At 43.2% G+C, this 19,859-nt stretch overlaps 1 protein-coding gene across 1 annotated transcript; it reads right to left on the bottom strand.

Moving 5' to 3' along the window:
- Nucleotides 1-5,309: 5,309 nt before the first annotated feature.
- On the bottom strand, nt 5,310-19,677 carry LOC110530146 (coatomer subunit beta'). The gene is made up of 21 exons (XM_021612996.3): nt 19,440-19,677; nt 18,681-18,818; nt 18,480-18,566; nt 18,223-18,349; nt 17,933-18,081; nt 17,652-17,798; nt 17,413-17,512; nt 15,624-15,766; nt 14,112-14,311; nt 13,780-13,890; nt 13,587-13,675; nt 13,257-13,363; nt 12,885-13,028; nt 12,528-12,658; nt 11,365-11,572; nt 10,299-10,409; nt 7,012-7,226; nt 6,517-6,793; nt 6,230-6,313; nt 5,890-6,048; nt 5,310-5,720 (listed from the first exon to the last, which is right to left on the bottom strand). Exons 1-21 carry the CDS (start codon nt 19,440-19,442, stop codon nt 5,604-5,606), a joined length of 2,847 nt encoding a protein of 948 aa, XP_021468671.1. The 5' UTR covers nt 19,443-19,677; the 3' UTR covers nt 5,310-5,603.
- Nucleotides 19,678-19,859: the final 182 nt, after the last annotated feature.

Genomic DNA, 19,859 nt, shown 5'->3' with positions numbered 1-19,859 from the left:
TTGAGTGGGGATGAATGGATTTAGTTTAATGAGCCTTCCCCAACTAGCTAGTTTATGCTTCCGGCTAGAAACTTCAGCAAGAATTTGATACTTGTCTGCTGAAGTTGGGACTTGTGAGTGTTCAGAACTTTTCAGTTTTTATCGGAATACAAAGGCAGTACATTTGCTTTAGCAGTCACCCTGATATTAGCTACACTATCTAGCTACTTCCCTCTAAGTTACTGCTGGACCTAGGATGTCACCCTACACCCTAACCCTACTACTCTGTTCCGCCATCTCTGGTCTCTTGGCCCTCCGACCCCTACGCTCAGCCCAGTCAAAGCTCTTCTCTGTCCTGGCACCCCAATGGTGAAACCAGCTTCCCCCTGAAGCTAGGACAGTCCCTACCCATCTTCCGAAAACATCTGAAACCCTACCTCTTCAATGAGTGCTTTAAATAATCCCTGTATAAATCTGTATTTGACGTAGGCTGCACAACTCAGGGTGTAGTCATCTAGCTAGCTACCAAAGGTGAGTGATGTAAAGTACTTAAGTAAAAATAATTCAAGTACTATTTAAGTACTTTTTGGGGGGTATCTGTACTTTGCTTTGCTATTTATATTTTTGACAACTTTTACTTTTACTCTACTACATTTCCCCTGACTCCCAAAAGTGGGCTAACACATTCTTGTGACATGTAGGAGACCTGATTCGAACCCAGTCAGTCACAAAAGCAAGATTAAATAGGGAGTGGAAAGTCTATCCTTAAGAAGGGCTATGACAAGCCATTTCAACTATAACGTGGCTTGTGATCATCATAGAGGGGAACAGAAGGCACGTCGTCCATGGTCCAGAGAGTCTTAGCTTTCAGGATTGCGGTCACAATAGCTCATAGCCAAAGTGGTTCAAATGCTAGATATACATTCATAGGAAGGAAATAAATTCAACAAGTCACATTGGCTTTAGAAACCGCCAGACGTTTATGTTTACCAGAGTGAGCGTTTCCTTCTGTCACGGATTGCCCCGGTACTGCTGTTCATCCCGTGCACCAGTTCCAGAGGTCTACGTCACCAGCCTCTAGGCGTCACTGAACTGTTTCATTAAGCACACCTGGTTCCCATTCCCCCTGATTAGTAATTGTATAAATGTGCTCTGTGTTCACCAATGTCTTGCCGGGTATTGTTTCCATGTCCGCTGGTCTTGTGAGTACCAGTGCTTTGTTTCAGCTTGCGTGTTTTGTGTACTCGTTATTACGGGTCTCATCCTGTGTATTGTTGTGCACTTGTTATGATGGGTCCCGTGTATTTATTCAAGGTTTTACCTCGCTCTTTTGTTTGGGTTTCATCCCTGTGTTTTTGTATACTTGTTTTTGGGCTTTGTCCCCGTGCCTTTTCATGGTCTGTCGTATTTTTGGGTGAAGTATTAAAACCCCCTATTACGTATTCCTGCGCCTGTCTCCAATTATTTATACGTGATAGATTCTATCTGCTCCTCTACCTTTCCTGACTGGCAAAGTGCCAGGATGTCTCTGGTTTTGAATCTGACTTTAGAGAACTGAATTTAACTGATTCTGAATGCATCTGACAAGTTTAATATATGAAACTTTGATTAACTTGAAATTATGGTTTAAACTTGCAATTACTACCATATCGAAACTGAATATTAAATTGACATTTCAAAACTGAATGCAATATTCAATTTCAAATCATGAAATACAAGTACAATTAATGAATTCAATGATCAATTAGTGATATTTTTGAATGTGTAATGCACAATCAAATTCAATATCCTAACACATTGAAAAGTCTGGAATTCAAATACAATTTTGGCACTGAAATTGCTCCATAATAGCACATTTCGGGTATAAAAATGGTCAAGGCCTGACGGAAACTGCTAATTTGGTTAACTTTCCAACTGTCGACAAAACAATAGACAAGGTGGGCTCTTTTTGGGTTGGTACAATTAATGTGAGAAATTGCAGTGGAAACACTTATACTATTGCTATAGTAACCAACTTGGAGTCACGTGATCTGGTGTGTGGTCCTCCCACTAATTCTGTTTTATTAGGCTACAAATTAAATAAATTAGATGAACTACACAGGGTTGTAAAAGTGCATAGTGATGAGCTTTTATGCTCCTTTCCAATAAATTGAGGGTCTTCTGGTGACATGATGGCTGCCAACAAATCCAAATAATGGTTCTCTTTTGTCCATAATAGACTCATTTAGTAGGCTATACCCACACTCTGAGCTGTTGGCTATAGTGCATATGCCAAGACCAGAATGGGCACAATCGCTATATAACACTTTTTCTGACGAAACCATCAGTTGAGTTAAATGTGCAGGAAACCCATTTAAGTTGTATTTTTATTTGGTACATGGGAATTTAACCCTAAGGAGTCATCACATACAGCCTTTTATCTGAAACAAGTCAATTTGATGGAAATACATCTCTGGTGGGAGAATGCGCTTGTTTTTATGCTGACTTTAGACTCATTGCATCAATCTGTCGCCAATGGCTCAAATCTAGGTTGTGCCTTTTTGATTTTGAGAAAATAAAATACATTTTTCACTTCTGAAACCCCGCATGGTCTGTTTCCAACTTCCCGGAAGTCTCGCGATGTTGCACCTCTGTTTAGAAACGCTGTACTAAAACAAATACTATCGCCATCTTCTGGACGGTTAAAAAAATATATCTATAGCAATCACAAAATAGTCCCACGCTAAAATCAATACTATCACCATATACTGGCCGGTTTATAAAAGCCAAACTAACGTGTTTATTTTTCCATCGTGAAAAAGTCACTCATTTAATGCATTTCTTACAACTTTGAACTGACATTCCACTACTTCTGCCGCTCTGTTCAAATTGAATTCTTGAACTTTGAAAATAGTGTCCGGGGACTTCATTGCAGGCAAATTGAAACAATAAGCATGCATGAGAGCACCAGCTATTCCGTACAAGTATCATCACGCTCTCCATAGCCATTGTGAGCAAGACATTTCAACATTCCCAAAGCCACGGGGCCAGACGGATTACCAGGACGTGTGCTCAGATCATGCGGGGACCAACTGTCAAGTGTCTTCACTGACATTTTCAACCTCTCCCTGATAGTCTGTAATACCTACATGTTTCAAGCAGACCACCATAGTCCCTGTGCCCAAGAACGCCAAGGTAACCAGCCTAAATGACTACCGCCCAGTAGCACTCACCTCTGTAGCCATGAAGTGCTTTGAAAGGCTAGTTATGGCTCACATTAACACCATCATCCTGGAAACCCTAGCCCCACTCCAATTCGCATACCGCCCCAACTGATCCACAGATGACGCAATCTCAATTGCACTCCACACTGCCCTTTCCCACCTGGACAAAAGGAACACCAATGTGAGAATGCTAATCATTGACTACAGCTCAGCGTTCAACACCATAGTGCTCAACCTCTCCCTCTGCAACTGGATCCTGGACTTCCTGACAGGCCGCCTCCAGTTGGTAAGGATAGGTAACAACACATCTGCCACGCTGATCCTCAACACGGGAGCCCCTCAGTGGTGCATGCTTAGTACATTACTGGGGCTAAGCTTCCTACCATCCAGGACCTCTATACAAGGCGGAGTCAGAGGAAGGCCCAAAAAATGGTCAAAGACTCCAGCTACCAAAGTCATAGACTACTCTCTGCTACTGCACAGCAAGTGGTACCAGAGCACAAAGTCTAGGACCAAAAGGCTCCTTAACAGCTTCTACCCCCAAGCCATAAAACCGCTGAACAATTAATCAAATGGATACCTGGACTATTTGCATTGACCCACCCCTTTTTTTTTTCCATTCTTTTTTTATTTTTATGCTGCTGCTCACTGTTTATCTAGCCATAGTCACTTTACCCCTAATAACATGTACAGTCAAACATTTGGACACACCTACTCATTCAACTTTGTTTTGTCAATGTTTTCTGTGAAATTACACACATGCAATCATGTAATCAAAATATATTTTATATTTGTGATTCTTCAAAGTAGCCACCCTTTGCCTTCATGACAGCTTTTGGCATTCTCTCAACCAGCTTCACGAGGAATGCTTTTCCAACAATCTTGAGGGAGTAGATGGAATACTACTGCATCTTATGTCAAATTGATGTCAAAAGAAAATTTGTTTAATTTTTGCTAACCCTAACCTAATTTTCTTAACTGCCACAAAGTCACTTTTGACAAACTGTATACTGTATCTAGACAAAACCCTTGAGGGTGAACTTTAGAGATCGACTACATTGCAGTTAGGTTGCACAGACAACCACACTCAGAGCTAGTACTGATAGTCTTTTTGACTTTGGGGAGTGTAGTAATACTCTGACATTTTGGATTGTTGAATCTGTGCCGGATTCAAATAACAGAGTGGGCGTTCTACATAAACATTTTCTGAATGTTTGGCCTGCTGAACATGACAAGATTTGTTTCCCCTTTATTATGCTGCATTCATAAACAAGTTGAAAGTGGTATTTGCCACATACGACTGAAAAATCCACTTGAACGCCACTCCAACTCGTAATTACTAGTTGGAAACTATCATCCCGAGAGCCAACTTCTCCCAAATGCTGACCTGACTTCACCTATTAAAGAACCTTGATAACAGAATTTATCAGTTTAAATATATCAAAACTTTATAAAAAGCAATATATTTGGTTTTCATTTACAATCATGTTAGAGGTACTTTTAGTTTATGGTTGACGCAGCTTGTTGGCCATTAGCCAATCGGCATTTCTCAACAAGCTCAAAGCACATGAGTGCATCCAACTGGTATTTACCACTTCCCCACTTGGTTATGATCACAGCATTTTGTTATGAAGCTGCTGGTAAATTTCGATTTGGAAATTAACTGCAAAAATGCTAATATTTGTACCATTGACTAGCATTTGTTTGACAAATGCTAAAAAACAAATGGTCAGGTAAACAAAACCAAAACATGGATTGATGTCATTCCTTGCCCATAGACTACTTACAGGGTAAGGAAACCAATGCCATTTTATAATTTGGGTGAAAGATCCCTTTAAGATGGCTTACTGGTATGTCAATATTTACTTTATAGTAATTTGATTGAAATAACATTTAAACCAGCAAATTTTATACATGAATGGAAAAATGAATACATACAGTTAACTCGTTTTTAGCTTCAGTGTAACATAATCAAGTCAACTGTGAAGGCAATCATTTTTGCTGATAACAGAGCACAAACACAGCACCGACACCAAATGTAAAGAATCTAGAGTTTTAGTTTAAAAGCCAGCGTCTAATAATTAAATCCCGTATGGGCCCAAAAATGTCAAAACGACAACACCAGTGTTCAAATGTACAGCAATAGCAATTTATTATGCGTAAATGAACAGTGATTTATCATTGTACACATACAGAGAGTAAATATATAGCTCAATGCATGGATAGTTAGTGAAGGTAAGGCCCTGGATGAAGTGTAAAATCTGCTTAAGAATCAAGAAGTATAACTTGCCTCTTTCCCCTCGCATGGATTTCTCATCTACTCAGTCTTCCAAACACCGTAGGACTAACAAAACACATGTTAAGTACAAATACAAAAAGGGGGTTTGGTCTCTTAAATAAATTCATAGCGGGGGGGGGTTCTCAGTCATCTAAGAAGTCATCTTCCAGGTTAATGTCTGTGGTGTCCAGGTTAATGTCCGTGGTGTCGATGTCGTCCAGCTCCAAGTTGTCCAGGTCATCTTCAAGTTCGTCCAGGGCCTGGGGGAAATAACACAGCGTGAAATAACACACCTGGCCCATAACACAGCTAACGGTACTGAATACTGCAACGGGTTACATTCATGTATCTCCCATTCTTCTCGCTGGGTACAGTGCATTACTTGTCCAGAGCCTGCCCTACTGTCTTTCTAGGGAGACCGTTGCCTACCTTGTTCTTCCGTGCCTCAGATGAACCGGGGCTCGCCCCCTCTTCCTCTTCAGGTGCAGCCTCAGGCTCTGGCTCCGTCTCCGAGGGGATCGCGGAGGGCGTCAACACGGATGCCAGCACTCCAGCAGCCAACGTGATCTCCTCCCTGCAGTCTTCACCCTGTTGACAGACACACAGGCATGAGCAGGACTCTGTTTCCAGGCCATTTCTAGATTTGAAACTTGACTCTTCCAGGCCTATGATGGAAAAAAACAACTAGTCTGTAGATCTAAATAAAAGTCCTTTGATCAAGTTGGCTATCACTTTAACTGTATAGTGAAGGTCTCAGAAGCAGACTTACTGGTACCAGTGTGGCAAGTGAGAGGGGAACTCCTTTGGGCTCGTAGCCCGTGGCATCCTCTAGTATATTACGTTCTTCATTGGGCTGGAGAAAAGAGGCAAGATATGGATAATGTGAGTAAATAAGTAGAAAGACCGCAATGGGAGCGATAGGAATTACTACGTATTCAAGTTGGACTCCTCCTGTGCAGCAAATACACATCCATAGCTAGCTTTCAGTTTAGAGATTTGCAAGCCAGATATTTCCATTTCATTTCTACAGTCCCACATCGAATCCCCACCACTCACTGTGACCAGAGGGTAGTCGGTGGCTGGCCGGGAGTTGCCCAGGCAGGTCTCCCGGAGGAACTGCTCGGCCACAAACGACTCCTTCAGACCGGGGAACAGGTTCTCATACTCGGTGGGGTCGGCCAGCGACTCGGCCGCCTTCTGGTTGACCTTGGCCAGGCTCTCCCTCCACAGCTTGACCACCCTGGACACCTGGCTGGGCAGGTAGGTGCGGGCCAGGAAGGCTGCCTCGGGCAGCCGGTTGGTCCGGATCAGCAGCTCCAGACAGTGGTCCAGTCTGGGGGAAAACAGACAGGAGACTTGAGACCAGTATCAGAGAGAGGTCCAAATCACTGCTACTAATCACATGCTCCATCAAAGATCAAACATACAGGAGGAGTGTCGTGTAGGATTCCAATACCTCATTGTAACTCTACTGAATTTAGGAAAGCTGGATATGTAACGGAGCTGGATATGACATCGTCGTGTACCCCCTCTACCCTCCCTTGTACTCACTTCCCCTGCAGGAAATAAGTCATGAAGGCCACGTTGTTCTTGCCGTCCCGCTCAGCGCCCTCGGCCAGCTTGCCCACCATGGCAGCGTTGCCCGAGGCCGTGGCGAGCAGCAGCAGGCCGCCGTAGTCCTGGGCATGATGGAGGCACTCCTGGGCCAGGCTAAACTGGCACTTACTGATGGCCAGCTCTGCCAGCTGCTTCCACTTCTGCTCCGACTGCCACCAGAGAAAAAGGAAACGGTTGTAATGTTATATATGTTGTCGGTTAGACTAATATTGTATGGAGTTGGGGTCCAAGCTAAAACAATCGTACAGTTCAGCACTGTTTAGTGCAGAAGGACGGTCAATACATTTAACGATATGATTGAGTACACAATCGACTCAGATCTAAATCAGATGTTGACTGAATAGATTTAAAACCGAGCAGATACTACTCTTCAGTATTGAATAACTCATTCGTGAACGACTGACGGCGGCGCTATGCACGTAGCACACAATCGGTTGGCAACGTCGGGCAAGTCTAAAGGAGGGGTGTGTTTTTTTCCATAAATAACTGGTGTGCTGCTTCCAGTGTGAAAGAAATCTCAAGATATTGCTCACCTGATATAGAACTAGGGCTGTGATAGTCAGAAAACGCTGTCAGCCGCTGATTGTCAAGCAAATAACTGCCGGTCTCACGGTAATTGACCCGTTAATTAACACATTTAGCATCTCTTGGCTTCCTACGAGCCACTGATGCAGACCTTTGAAACATCTACATTTTTAGAAAGTCTAAATCCATGTAACGTAGCCTACACCTTCACAATAAATCTTATTTTAGACAGGTCTAAAGAAGCATGGTAGGAAAAAAATGTAGTCTATTTCAGAAGAACAGAATCACACTCAGATGTCCTTATGTTAGGTCCTGATCTGGTTATGCCATATGGCGGTGGGCTACACTAGTTCACTTAGCAGACAACATTTCCCTTAGAATTCCGTGGTATTATTTTATAGCATGAATACAATTTAGCAAACCTGAATAAAATAGAAAGGGATATTTTCTCCAGACGATGGAGTGCACACATGCCGCTATTCTGTGTTGAGCGGTTAAATAGGTCCTCCTATATGCTTCATTTAGAGTTATTAATGGAACTTTAGTTGTTCCACAAACGTTGGGCTCTGTTCTGATTTTTAATGCATTGTAAGGTTGCATGATGTAACTCTAATAATGATTAGGAAAAAAAGTCACTTGAAAAGGCACAATGCCTCAACATTCCCGGGGAATCCCCTTTGTGTGGCCGTAATGCACTCGTCTTCTGCAGCCAGTGGCTGTTGTGCCCTTGGGCTAAACATAATAATTATAAACAACCCAAAAGCATGTAATGCTTTTATTATAAAAAGGTGCATTCTTATGGTGAAAATGATCTTCCCCAAACTTGATACTCACACACTGCTTATGTATGCCAGTTAGGCTCTACACCTTGTACAGCGGATTAATGTGCTTCATTTTAAGACGTTATTTGGCCACTTTAGTTGTGATACAAACCTTATCAAAACATATAGGCCAGGCTACATGAGTTGTGCGACTATAATTAAAATAAGTTGTCTTTTTTTTTTTTCCAAAGGCATTGTTTTTTTTATACTGGGCATCATTCACAAGTGATAATGTATAATTCACAAGTGGTAGGATAAAATTGTCACATCAGACTATTCTTGATTTAATTCTTGTCTTTACATATATACTAAATAATGTGTGTGAAGTTTGTTTGGATTTAGAATGGACCATTATCATGCACCTGTCTCAAAACGGGCAGGGGGAAAATTACATGGCATCTATGCACTTAAAGCGAATGGAGGACGCTTTTCCCGTGGTTCATTTTCATGCCAGCCAGGTAGGCTATACTCCTGCTGTAAAGAGAAGCAATGTGCTTAATATTAGGAATGTTGAGAAATAAATAGAGTAGGCCTAGCCTATAGAAAGCGGACAATTTTAAGAGGCCATCACTCCATTTTCTCACCATTGCATAACCTATAGAACATGAGCTCTCGTGAAGTGTTTGATTAGATTTTCCATCACATTGGCACTGACGTCAGAGTGATTAGAGGGACAATAGAGTGCTGAGTAGCAGGAAGTTAGCAAGTTTGGTATTCTACTAATGACCAGCAGCAGCAATTGGAAAAGCCTAATTACCGTGACTAAACGGTCACGTGGAATTTGACTGCCTTCGTGAATCGTGACCGCCGGTAATACAGTCTCCTCAACAGCCCTATATAGATTACCTCGTGGTAAGCTGCAGACCTTTATCGACCAAGAGAGTTCTCATCCATAATCATCACGGGTGTCTACATCCCTCCACTGGTGTAGATGAAGGAGACAGGTTATTGAGTGTGTGCCATTCAGAGGGTGAATGGGCAAGACAAAAGATTGAAGTGCCTTTGAACGGGGCATGGTAGTAGGTGCCGGGCGCACCAGTTTGTGTCAAGAACTGCAACGCTGCTGGGTTTTTCACGCTTAACAGCTTCCCGTGTGTATCAAGAATGGTCCACCACCCAAATGACATCCAGCCAAGTTGACACAACTGAAGCATTGGAGTCAACAAGGGCCAGCATCCCTGTGGAACACTTTCAACACCTTGTAGAGTCCATGCCCTGACAAATTGAGGCTGTTCTGGAGGACAAAAAGGGGGGGGGGGGGAGATTTTGTACATGAAGTGTATACAAACCATATACACACACAACCACTCATCATTTGCTGCTGCTACTCTGTTCTTTATTTTACTCTATCCTGATGACTAGTCACTTTACCCTGACTTCATGTACATATCTACCTCAAATACCTCGTCCCTCTGCACACCACCTGGTGCTGGTACTCCCTGTATATAGCTCCACGTTAACCTGGTGCTCCCTGTATATAGCTCCACATTGACCTGGTGCTCCCTGTATATAGCTCCACATTGACCTGGTGCTCCCTGTATATAGCTCCACATTGACCTGGTGCTCCCTGTATATAGCTCCACATTGACCTGGTGCTCCCTGTATATAGCTCCACATTGACCTGGTGCTCCCTGTGTATTGCTCCACATTGACCTGGTACTCCCTGTATATAGCTCCATTCTTGGTTATTTTATTCCTTGTGTTATTATTTTATTTGTATTTTTTACTCTGCATCATTGGGAAGCAAAATACCAGCATTTCTACAGCAGTTGTATTCGTTGCATGTGACAAATAAAATTTGATTTACAGTCTTTGAACTCTCTTGTAGTGTGTGTGAAGTGGTCTCGCAAAAGTCTAGTGTACTGAAGATCTCACCTCTGCCTCCACAGCCAGCTGATAGGCGATCTTCAACTCCCCAAGCTGCAGGGCCAGCTCAAACCTGTGCTCAGAGTCTGACGACACGGCCAGAGCCTGCTGCTTGAAGCCCTGGACGACCAAAAATAACATGTCAGTAAACATAACATTTCACACAAACACAGTCAGTTCTCACAACAGTAAAACAGCAGCCACACAAAACGCAGCTTGACCCATGTTGAAGATGAAGAGCTCAGAATTATATATCGTCAAAAATAATATCCCGATATGTAACTGTATAAATGTTTCTCCCAATTACTAATCATTGACATTACATCCAAAAAGTCCAATTTCGTAACCCAATACATCCCATAATAAGCACCGAGCTCTTGACATAGCAGTGCAGGTTTATCGTAACAACATGTGAGGATTTTACATTGTGTGGTAGTCGTCTTCAAAGTTGTTTCAGTGGATCGCAAAAAAAGCTCTAATTAGCATAACAAGCTAAACCAAATGGAAGAGGCTTTGAGAATAAAAAGCCTGGTATACAGTCAGTGCTTCAGGGATACGCTTGTTTATGTAAGGAACCTTCTAAAAAGACCAGGAATTTCAGATTAATATGAGAAACATATACTAAAATATATATATTTTTAAATACTACATGTCATGTCTCAAAATTGATATCCATCTTACCTCTATATTGTTTTATGTCCTGCAGATTTGAAAAGAAAGATGACGAGTTCAACGGGAAAGTGAGCCTTGCACAAAATCCAGTCTAGCTGACGCAATGTAATTTTCCTGATTTCATTACACCCCCCCCCCCCCCCCCCCCCCCCTGGCCTCCTACCAGGATAAAAGCTCTACTTTTGAGACATGAGGTTTGGACCATAGGTTTTCTTAAGAGGGTTATATTCACAATTAACATTATTTTACCCTTTGGTCAAAAGATGCATTTTGAATTGGACACCCTATAACATTCCATAGTCTAGCTAGAATCTACTCACTCCCCCCAGCGCCCCCATAGAGTTAAAGTATCCCATTCTACACACCTCATTTCCTTCATTAACAGGAAGTTCCTGGTTCTGACCTGTTTCTCCAGGAAGTGGGCCACACGGGTCCTCTGTTCCTTGGGGATGGTGGGCAACACTTTGTCGGCCATGCCAAAGTCCCTGCGCATCACAGCTGTCTGGTACTCCAGCACAGACACCAGCAGGGAGTAGCTGACGATGTTCAGCTCTTTGTCGCCCAGGTACAGGCGGTCGTCCTTGGGGATGTAGCCCAGCAGGTACATGGTTCTACGGATGGAGTAGATCGATAACGTGTTATAGGAATTAAAAAGGAAAACACACTTTGAGAGGGAGTTTTAGGGATGGTTTCCCAGACACAGATGAAGCCTAGTTCTAAACTAAAAAAGCATGCTCAATGGAGGAAGATCTTTTTAGTAGCAAGATTTTCATGGGAAGATATTTTTAGTATGGTACTAGGCTTAATCTTTGTCTGGAAAACTACCTCAATGTATTTTTTGAAATAACTTGGGCTGTATGTAGGGGGGGGGGGTTACCCCCCCACCCCCTCCCCCATTTTAATTTGTTGAATAGTCTTGTAGGATAAATGCGATGTCAATGTAGCCTAAGCACGTCGCTAGACAGAAGCGGGGTGGACCTGCTTATGAAGTACATATATAGAGGCTTCGAGAAGCCCTCTGACAATAGCAGTGCCATTCTCCTACAGGGGCACGAAAAGGTGTGAAAGCTCTCTGAACATGTGATCTTTAAACTCTAAGCCACCTAATACAGAGATGGGCAACTGGTGGCACCCTCTTTGAAGGCCCTCTGAACTTGAATTTTTATATAACGGGTGGGCTTTCAAAACACAAAATGTCTTGACGGACTCAAATGTTGCCCTATAGAGGACACTCTAGTGGGGATTTTTGGCTTAACATTAAGATAATATTGGCTGGCTTAACAAACAGCTAGTCTAATCCTTCTCCAAAAAGCAACGTTTGAATATTCAGAGATTGTTTCTGGTCTTACACCCCCAACATTGGTGCTTTACGCAACAGTAGTATTGAGCTTCACTTACTCCAGCCTATTAATCCTGGGTAGTATTCACTAGGAACCAAATGAAACAACTGGGCCAAAACGGGTAGGACCTACCCAAATTTAATCCAATAAACGCTTGTTTTCATTTTCAGTTGCAAAATATTGCTACGCTGTGCACTAATAAATATACAACCCTGGTACGCAGTACCTGTCCAGGTGAGCGATGGTGACAATCTCTCCCCCCACAAAGTAGTTGAGTCTGTTGACAGAGCTGGTGTAGATGAAGCAGTCTCCCACCCACAGACCTGTCTTCACCACTTCCTGGATCTCCCCCTGGACCTGGAGGATCAAGACACAAAATGGCAGATTGGGGACAGAGGGCAGATGGTGAGTGTTCACTGGTGCCCTGTTGTCTAGGGCCCTCTACTGGATGGCTATAGGCATTGTGCTTCGTCTTCAGTCGAAACCATAAGCCTCTCTTGTAGAGTTGCAGAGTCTACCTGCTAGGTCAGTACAGGTACAAGGTAATATCGAGTATTAGCCTGTCACACACACACACACACACCTCAAAGGCGTCTTCGATGCCGTCCTCCGTCACTCCCTCGTTGTTCTCTTGGGAGGCGGCTACTTTCTCGGACAGGTAGCGCAGGATGAAGAAGGACTCCTCTGTGGCTATACACACCAACTCCCCTGAGTCTGACCAGAAGATCTACAAACCAAAGAGAGAGAGAGAGAGAGATGAAGTGTTAGCTCATGCTTCACTTACAGTCCTGATTTCATGACGATAATGCAAATTGTGTCATATGACCATTTCTACCAATACGGTACTGGGTGGAAAAACAAACATTGACCAAAACAAACATTTGTACATGGTAGGGCACTCTCGCACCCATCTATATTCTGATCAAGATGCCCTTTCCTCGACAGCAGTACTCACATGTTTGGGCTGGATCTCAATGCGGCGGACCAGCTCTGTGTTCTCCCAGTCATAGAAGGCCAGACCGTTCACTGACCTGACGCCCAGCAAGAAGCCTCCATAGATACCTACACACACACACACACACACACACACACACACACACACACACAGTTAGTCCCTCAGTTAAGGTATCTGGACATGTCGAATAACATTTTTGTTTTCTGTTGCAAAACATTTTAAAGCATTTTCTGTTGCCTGCCAGGTTCCATCAAAACTGCCATCATTTTTTTATGCAGTATCTTTTTTCACACTACAAACTGATCACCACAACTGATCTCTTCCATTTACCTTCAGCCCCAAAGTCTGGCTTGAAAGACTTCTTCTCTTTGAAGTTCTTGAAGATTTTGACCACACTGTTGCTTTCTCTGATGGCATACCTGCGACAAGGCAGACCACGCACATTAACCACTGACAGACAGTAACCATCCATAACAAAGAATGTGTATGTGTTTGTGTGTGTGTGTGTGTGTGTTGAACTCACTCAGAGGAGTCATGTGCCCAGACAAACTCCTGGGCTGAGCCGAAGCTCTTGTTCCTCAGTGCCATGGCAGTGTAGATGATGTACTCTCCGTCTCCACACACCACAACAAACCTGACAACACAAACAAAAACACATTTGGATTAAAGAGAGGCTCCACAAAATAATCCAGATTTTCAACAGATGAAGTGTTTGGATAAATATGAATATCATGTTTCTCCAAACATTTGAAAACAACTTACTTGCCTTTAAAATGTGTGGCACACAAACACTAACATGGAGTTGTTGTGCAAGGCGTTTAATTAGGTTCACCGAATAGCTGACGTCAGACTGACCTTCCGTTGGGGTTGTGCTGAATGGTCTGGGGGTAGATCTCACAGCTGCCCATGTCTTTGACGGCCAGCGCCAGCCTCTCTCCGTCCTTGATCTCCGTGTCACCCATGGCCTTCAGGTTGGCCTGCTGCACCTCTGAGTGCTTGGCCCAGATGATCTTCCCATTGGTGTCCATGGACATGGCTGGCTCCTCACGCCCCAGCTACAGCACACAGGAGAGGTGGAGGAGAGGATGGACTGAGTAAAGTACCGTGGCTTTCAGAGATGTCAGTTGTTTCAACATAGAAGGGTACTTTGAAAAAGGGCATGTGCGCAATGTGTACAAACTGACATTCTATCAAACTCTGTATTGTGAAATAGCTGTGGGTTATTCAGTTTTGAATTTTATGCACAAATACACTATATATACACAAAAGTATGTGGATGCCCCTTCAAATGAGTGGATTTGGCTATGTCAGCCACACCCGTTGCTGACAGGTGTATAAAATTAAGCACACAGCCATGCAATCTCCATAGAGAAAACATTGGCAGTAGAATGGCCCGTACTGAGGAGCTCAGTGACTTTCAATGTGGCACTGTCATAGGATGCCAACAAGTCAGTTTTTCACCTTTCTGCCCTGCTAGAGCTGCCCCGGTCAACTGGACGTGCTGTTATTGTGAATTGGAAATGTCTAGGAGCAACAGTGACTCAGCCACGAAGTGATAGGCCACACAAGCTCACAGAACGGAACCACCGAGTGCAGAAGCGTGTAGTGCGTACAAATCTGTCCTGGGTTGCAACACTCAATACCTACTTCCAAACTGCCTCTGGAAACAACGTCAGCACAAGACCCATTTGTCGGGATCTTCATGAAATGGGTTTCCATGGTCGAGCAGCCTAAGACCACCATGCGGAATGCCAAGCGTCGGCTGGAGTGGTGTAATGCTTGCAGCCATTGGACTCAGTGGAAACGATGAATCACGCTTCACCATCTGGCAGTCCGAAGGACGAAGCTGGGTTTGACGGATGCCAAGAGAACACGACATGCCCGAATGCATAGTGCAAACTGTAAAGTTTGGTGGAGGAGGGATGATGGTCTGGGGCTGATTTTCATGGTTCGAGCTAGGCCCTTTAGTTCCAGTGAAGCAAAATCTTAACGCTACAGCATACAATTACATTCTAGACGATTCTGTGCTTCCAACTTTGTGGCAACAGTTTGGGGAAGGCCCTTTCCCGATTCAGCATGACATGGCATGTCACCATGCACAAAACGAGTTCCATACTGAAATGGTTTGTTGAGATCGGTATGGAGGAACTTGACTGGTCTGCACAGAGCCCTGATTTCAACCCCATCGAACACCTTTGGGATGAATTGGAACGCCGACTGCTAGTGGAGGCTGTTATAGCAGCAAAGGGGGGGGGGGGGGGGGGGGGTGACCAACTCCATATTAATGCCCATGATTTTGGAATGAGATGTTCGACTAGCAGGTCCACATACTTTTGGTCATGTAGTGTATATGGCCATATTCCACACCTTGATGATGATGCTGCCTTCGTCGTAACCCAGGGCCACGTTGTTGGAGCCTCGCAGGCCACACACACACCACACGCGCTCCATGCCGTAGTTCAGCGTGCTCTCCAGACGGTACGTACTCGAGTGCCAGATGCGCACAGTGCCTATGGAACCAGAGAAACGATTTGTTTCTTTCAGAACTGTGATTGTGTGCTTTATATGTAAAAACATGCGTACATTGTATAGAGTAGAGTTAATACTAGTGGTCGACCGATTCATTGGAATGGCCGATTAATTAGGGCAGATTTCAAGTTTTCATAACAATCGGGAAATCAGTATTTTTGGACACCGATTTGGCCGATTTAAAAATATTTTTTAACACCTTTATTTAATCTTTATTTAACTAGGCAAGTCAGTTAAGAACACATTCTTATTTTCAATGACGGCCTAGGAACGGTGGGTTAACTGCAGTGCGTATCGTTGCTCCAATGTGTACCTACCTAACCATAAACATCAATGCCTTTCTTAAAATCAATACACAGAAGTATATATTTTTAAACCTGCATATTTAGCTAAAAGAAATCCAGGTTAGCAGGCAATATTAACCAGGTGAAATTGTGTCACTTCTCTTGCGTTCATTGCACGCAGAGTCTGTGTATATGCAACGGTTTGGGCAGCCTAATTTGCCAGAATTTTACATAATTATGACATAACATTGAAGGTTGTGCAATGCAACAGGAATATTTAGACTGATGGATGCCACCCGTTAGATAAAATATGGAACGGTTCCGTATTTCACTGAAAGAATAAACGTCTTGTTTTCGAGAAGATAGTTTCAGGATTCGGCCATATTAATGACCTAAGGCTCGTATTTCTGTGTGTTATCATGTTATAACTAAGTCTATGATTTGATAGAGCAGTCTGACTGAGTGGTGGTAGGCAGCAGCAGGCTCGTAAGCATTTATTCAAACAGCACTTTCGTGCGTTTGCCAGCAGCTGTTAATGACTTCAAGCCTATCAACTCCCGATATTAGGCTGGTGTAACCGATGTGAAATGGCTAGCTAGTTAGCGGGGTGTGCGCTAATAGCGTTTCAAACGTCACTTGCTCTGAGACTTGGAGTGGTTGTTCCCCTTGCTCTGCATGGGTAACGCTGCTTCAAGGGTGGCTGTTGTTGTTGTGTTCCTGGTTCGAGCCCAGGTATGAGCGAGGAGAGGGACGGAAGCTATACTGTTACACTGGCAACACTAAAGTGCCTATAAGATCATCCAATAGTCAAAGGTTAATGAAATACAAATGGTATCGAGAGAAATAGTCCTATTCCTATAATAACTACAACCTAAAACATCTTACCCGGGAATATTGAAGACTCATGTTAAAAGGAACCACCAGCTTTCATATGTTCTCATTTTCTGAGCAAGGAACTTAAACTTTAGCTTTCTTACATGGCACATATTGATTGCACTTTTACTTTCTTCTCCAACACTTTGTTTTTGCATTATTTAAACCATATTTAACATGTTTCATTATTTATTTGAGGCTAAATTGATTTATATTTAATGTATTATATTAAGTTAAAATAAGTGTTCATTCAGTATTGTTGTAATTGTCATTATTACAAATAAAGAACTTTAAAACGGCCGATTGATTGGTATCTGCTTTTTTGGTCCTCCAATAATCGGTATCGGCATTGAAAAATCATAATCGGTCGACCTCTAGTTAATACATAGCCGTTCGTCTGCTCACCACAAACAGAACAAGTATCTACAAAGGATCAGAATCTAATACGCGTGTATAAGGTATTTACTCACCGTCCTCTGAGCCTGTGATGATGATGGGCAGCTCTGGGTGAAAGCTGACACACGACACATTCTGGGCGTGTCCCTCCAGGGTCTGCACACACGTCTTGTTCTGAAGAGACACAGGACAGGAGTGTGAGACATTTGCCTGGACCAATACAGTATCATCAAAGACCAGAAAACCCATCTGCTGAACAGGTTACCAGCTTTCTCAGGCTAAAAGTGTTTGTTTCATTCCTCAGCCGTCTTACCTGGTAGTCCCAGATCTTGACCAGGCGGTCATCAGCTCCTGATATAAGGTAGGGCTTGTCCCCTCCACTGTAGTAGTCAATGCAGTTGACACCTTTCTCATGGCCCTCAAGGGTGAAGTTAGGAGCAGAGGAGCCTAGCTGCCAAACCTGGGATAGGGCAGAGGATGAGTTAGTCAAATAAATACACTCACACTATTCACAAACATCTACACTAAGTTATTGTAAGCACACACATGACTTGTGTGGTAAAGTCAACACACACACACAGTGTCTGGTTTTACCTTGATGGTTCTGTCCAGAGAAGCGCTGGCAAATTGGTTGTTGTCTTTAGGGTTGATGACGATCTGCATGACGTAGTGGGTGTGGCCCTCGAACACCTGGCTGCAAGACCACTTCTTCTCCCAGTCCCACAGCTTAATCAGCATGTCGTCTGGACACACACACACACACACACACACGCGATGAAACAATTAGTTAATATAATACTTGTGAGATAGATAATCAGTTTATGTATTTGACCCATATGTATAAAATGATACAAGTCATAAAAGACAAGTTACTGATTGTGTACCACTGCTTGTGAGGATGTAGGGCTGGGTGGGATGCACGGCAATACAACGGATGTAGTCAGAGTGGGCCTCAAACATGTGAACCCTCTCCAGGGTGTTGTAGTTGAACACACGGATCTGCATGTCATCCTACAGAGAGAAGGGAGGAAAGACATTATGACCCTGCAAATACAGTAAGCGTGTAGTCTCCATGGGAAGATAAACCATCAAAAAGTTCTCATTAGCTAGATGCTTGTCCTGAATTTAAAGCATCACTCACGGCTCCTGTTATGACCCAGTTCTTCCTGGCTACAAACTTTGATGCTCTCACTGGAAGGTCACACACTTCAAAGGTCTTCACCAAGGTCTGAAAAGGATATATTTACAAATTGTACATTCTCATTCATTGCATACAAGTTTAGCTTAGAGCTGTTTATCTCCATTGTGCAAATATTCAACATCAAACTGTTTGTGTGTGTACCTGTGTTTCGTGGTTCCAGACGCAGACACTACCATTGTACAGGCTGGCCAGCATCCACGGCTCGGTCGGGTGGAGGTCCACACTCTTCACCCGGTCTGACCGGGCTGTCAGCTTCCGCTTGATGTCCAGCCTGAGAGGCTTTGAGACAGATGTCAAGTCAATCAAAATAAACAGACAGGGCAGTGCACAACGTACTCATCTGATTGCAGAGAGCTAGCTAGCTTGCCAGCTAACGTTTGCTAAAAGTGATAACGTTAGCTTATAAAACACGACCAATTCATAATTCTTCATGACCACATCCAAAAACCGTCAACACTGACAGCACAATATATTTCAAGGTACCGTACCATCTAAATAAAACGATTTTACATGCAAAACGTAGAAATAACTAGTTAGCTAACTGCTCACGCTTAGTAAATATGTGACATGGAGCTAGTTAGCAAAGAAGACGAGCATCCTTGCCACGGATAGACGTAGTTAACACAACTAACGTTAGCTAGTTAGCATTATCCTTGCTGAATGATCTAGCTAGCTGACGAGTGCTTAGCTTTTATCATCCCAATAAATAATAATGAATCGGACTAGCTAGGTCGGTAAATGGTAAGATACCTAATGTTAGCTAGCTACAGAGGACTAGCTTGTTTTCTAGTTAGCTAACATGGCTGGCCTATCACAATCGACACCGGCTTTACTGAAATAAATTAGTTACATGCAATTCAGACTACACATCTTTCAACAACGAATGTACACTTGTCTCACCATGTTTTATCAGTGGGTTGTCTCTTTTTATGTGAATTAATTATGAATAGTTCCAGTCGGTGTTGCGTTTTCTGTGGACGGACTATCGAGTGACGTGGAACTTCCTGAAACGGCGTGCGATGTGAAATGATGACGTGCCATTTTGGAGGTTCATTTTGGGTCATTTTGGAGCGTGGCACTTTTCTCCCATTTTTCCATGGTGTCCTGAGCTGCACTGCTGTCTGCAGTTTAGCTATAACTTTTTTTTAAAGTATTATTTCAAACATAGCATATACTGTACAAATTGTGCATATTAAGAACTGCAGTTTACAAGCATGTTCAGACAGTGTTATTTTCAGGGCAAAATGAATCACTATGGTGGCCCAAATTGTTAATTAATCTTTGTAAAGCTGGTGCAGTCCAGGGCCTACTACCTACCGG

Source organism: Oncorhynchus mykiss, chromosome 8 (assembly GCF_057628025.1).
Source record: "Oncorhynchus mykiss isolate SJ-2025 chromosome 8, ASM5762802v1, whole genome shotgun sequence".
Taxonomy (NCBI): Eukaryota; Metazoa; Chordata; class Actinopteri; order Salmoniformes; family Salmonidae; genus Oncorhynchus; species Oncorhynchus mykiss.
Note: the sequence above shows the minus strand (reverse complement) of the source record. Positions and strands in the feature narration are given on the sequence as shown.

What these genes read in the sequence shown, in the direction of transcription:
- LOC110530146 (XM_021612996.3), bottom strand. An exon ending in CTCTGGACAGAACCATCAAG is followed by an intron (nt 17,799 to 17,932) that starts GTAAAACCAGAC and finishes GCCCTATCCCAG; the next exon opens with GTTTGGCAGCTAGGCTCCTC. An exon ending in CTGAGGCACGGAAGAACAAG is followed by an intron (nt 5,721 to 5,889) that starts GTAGGCAACGGT and finishes TATTTCCCCCAG; the next exon opens with GCCCTGGACGAACTTGAAGA.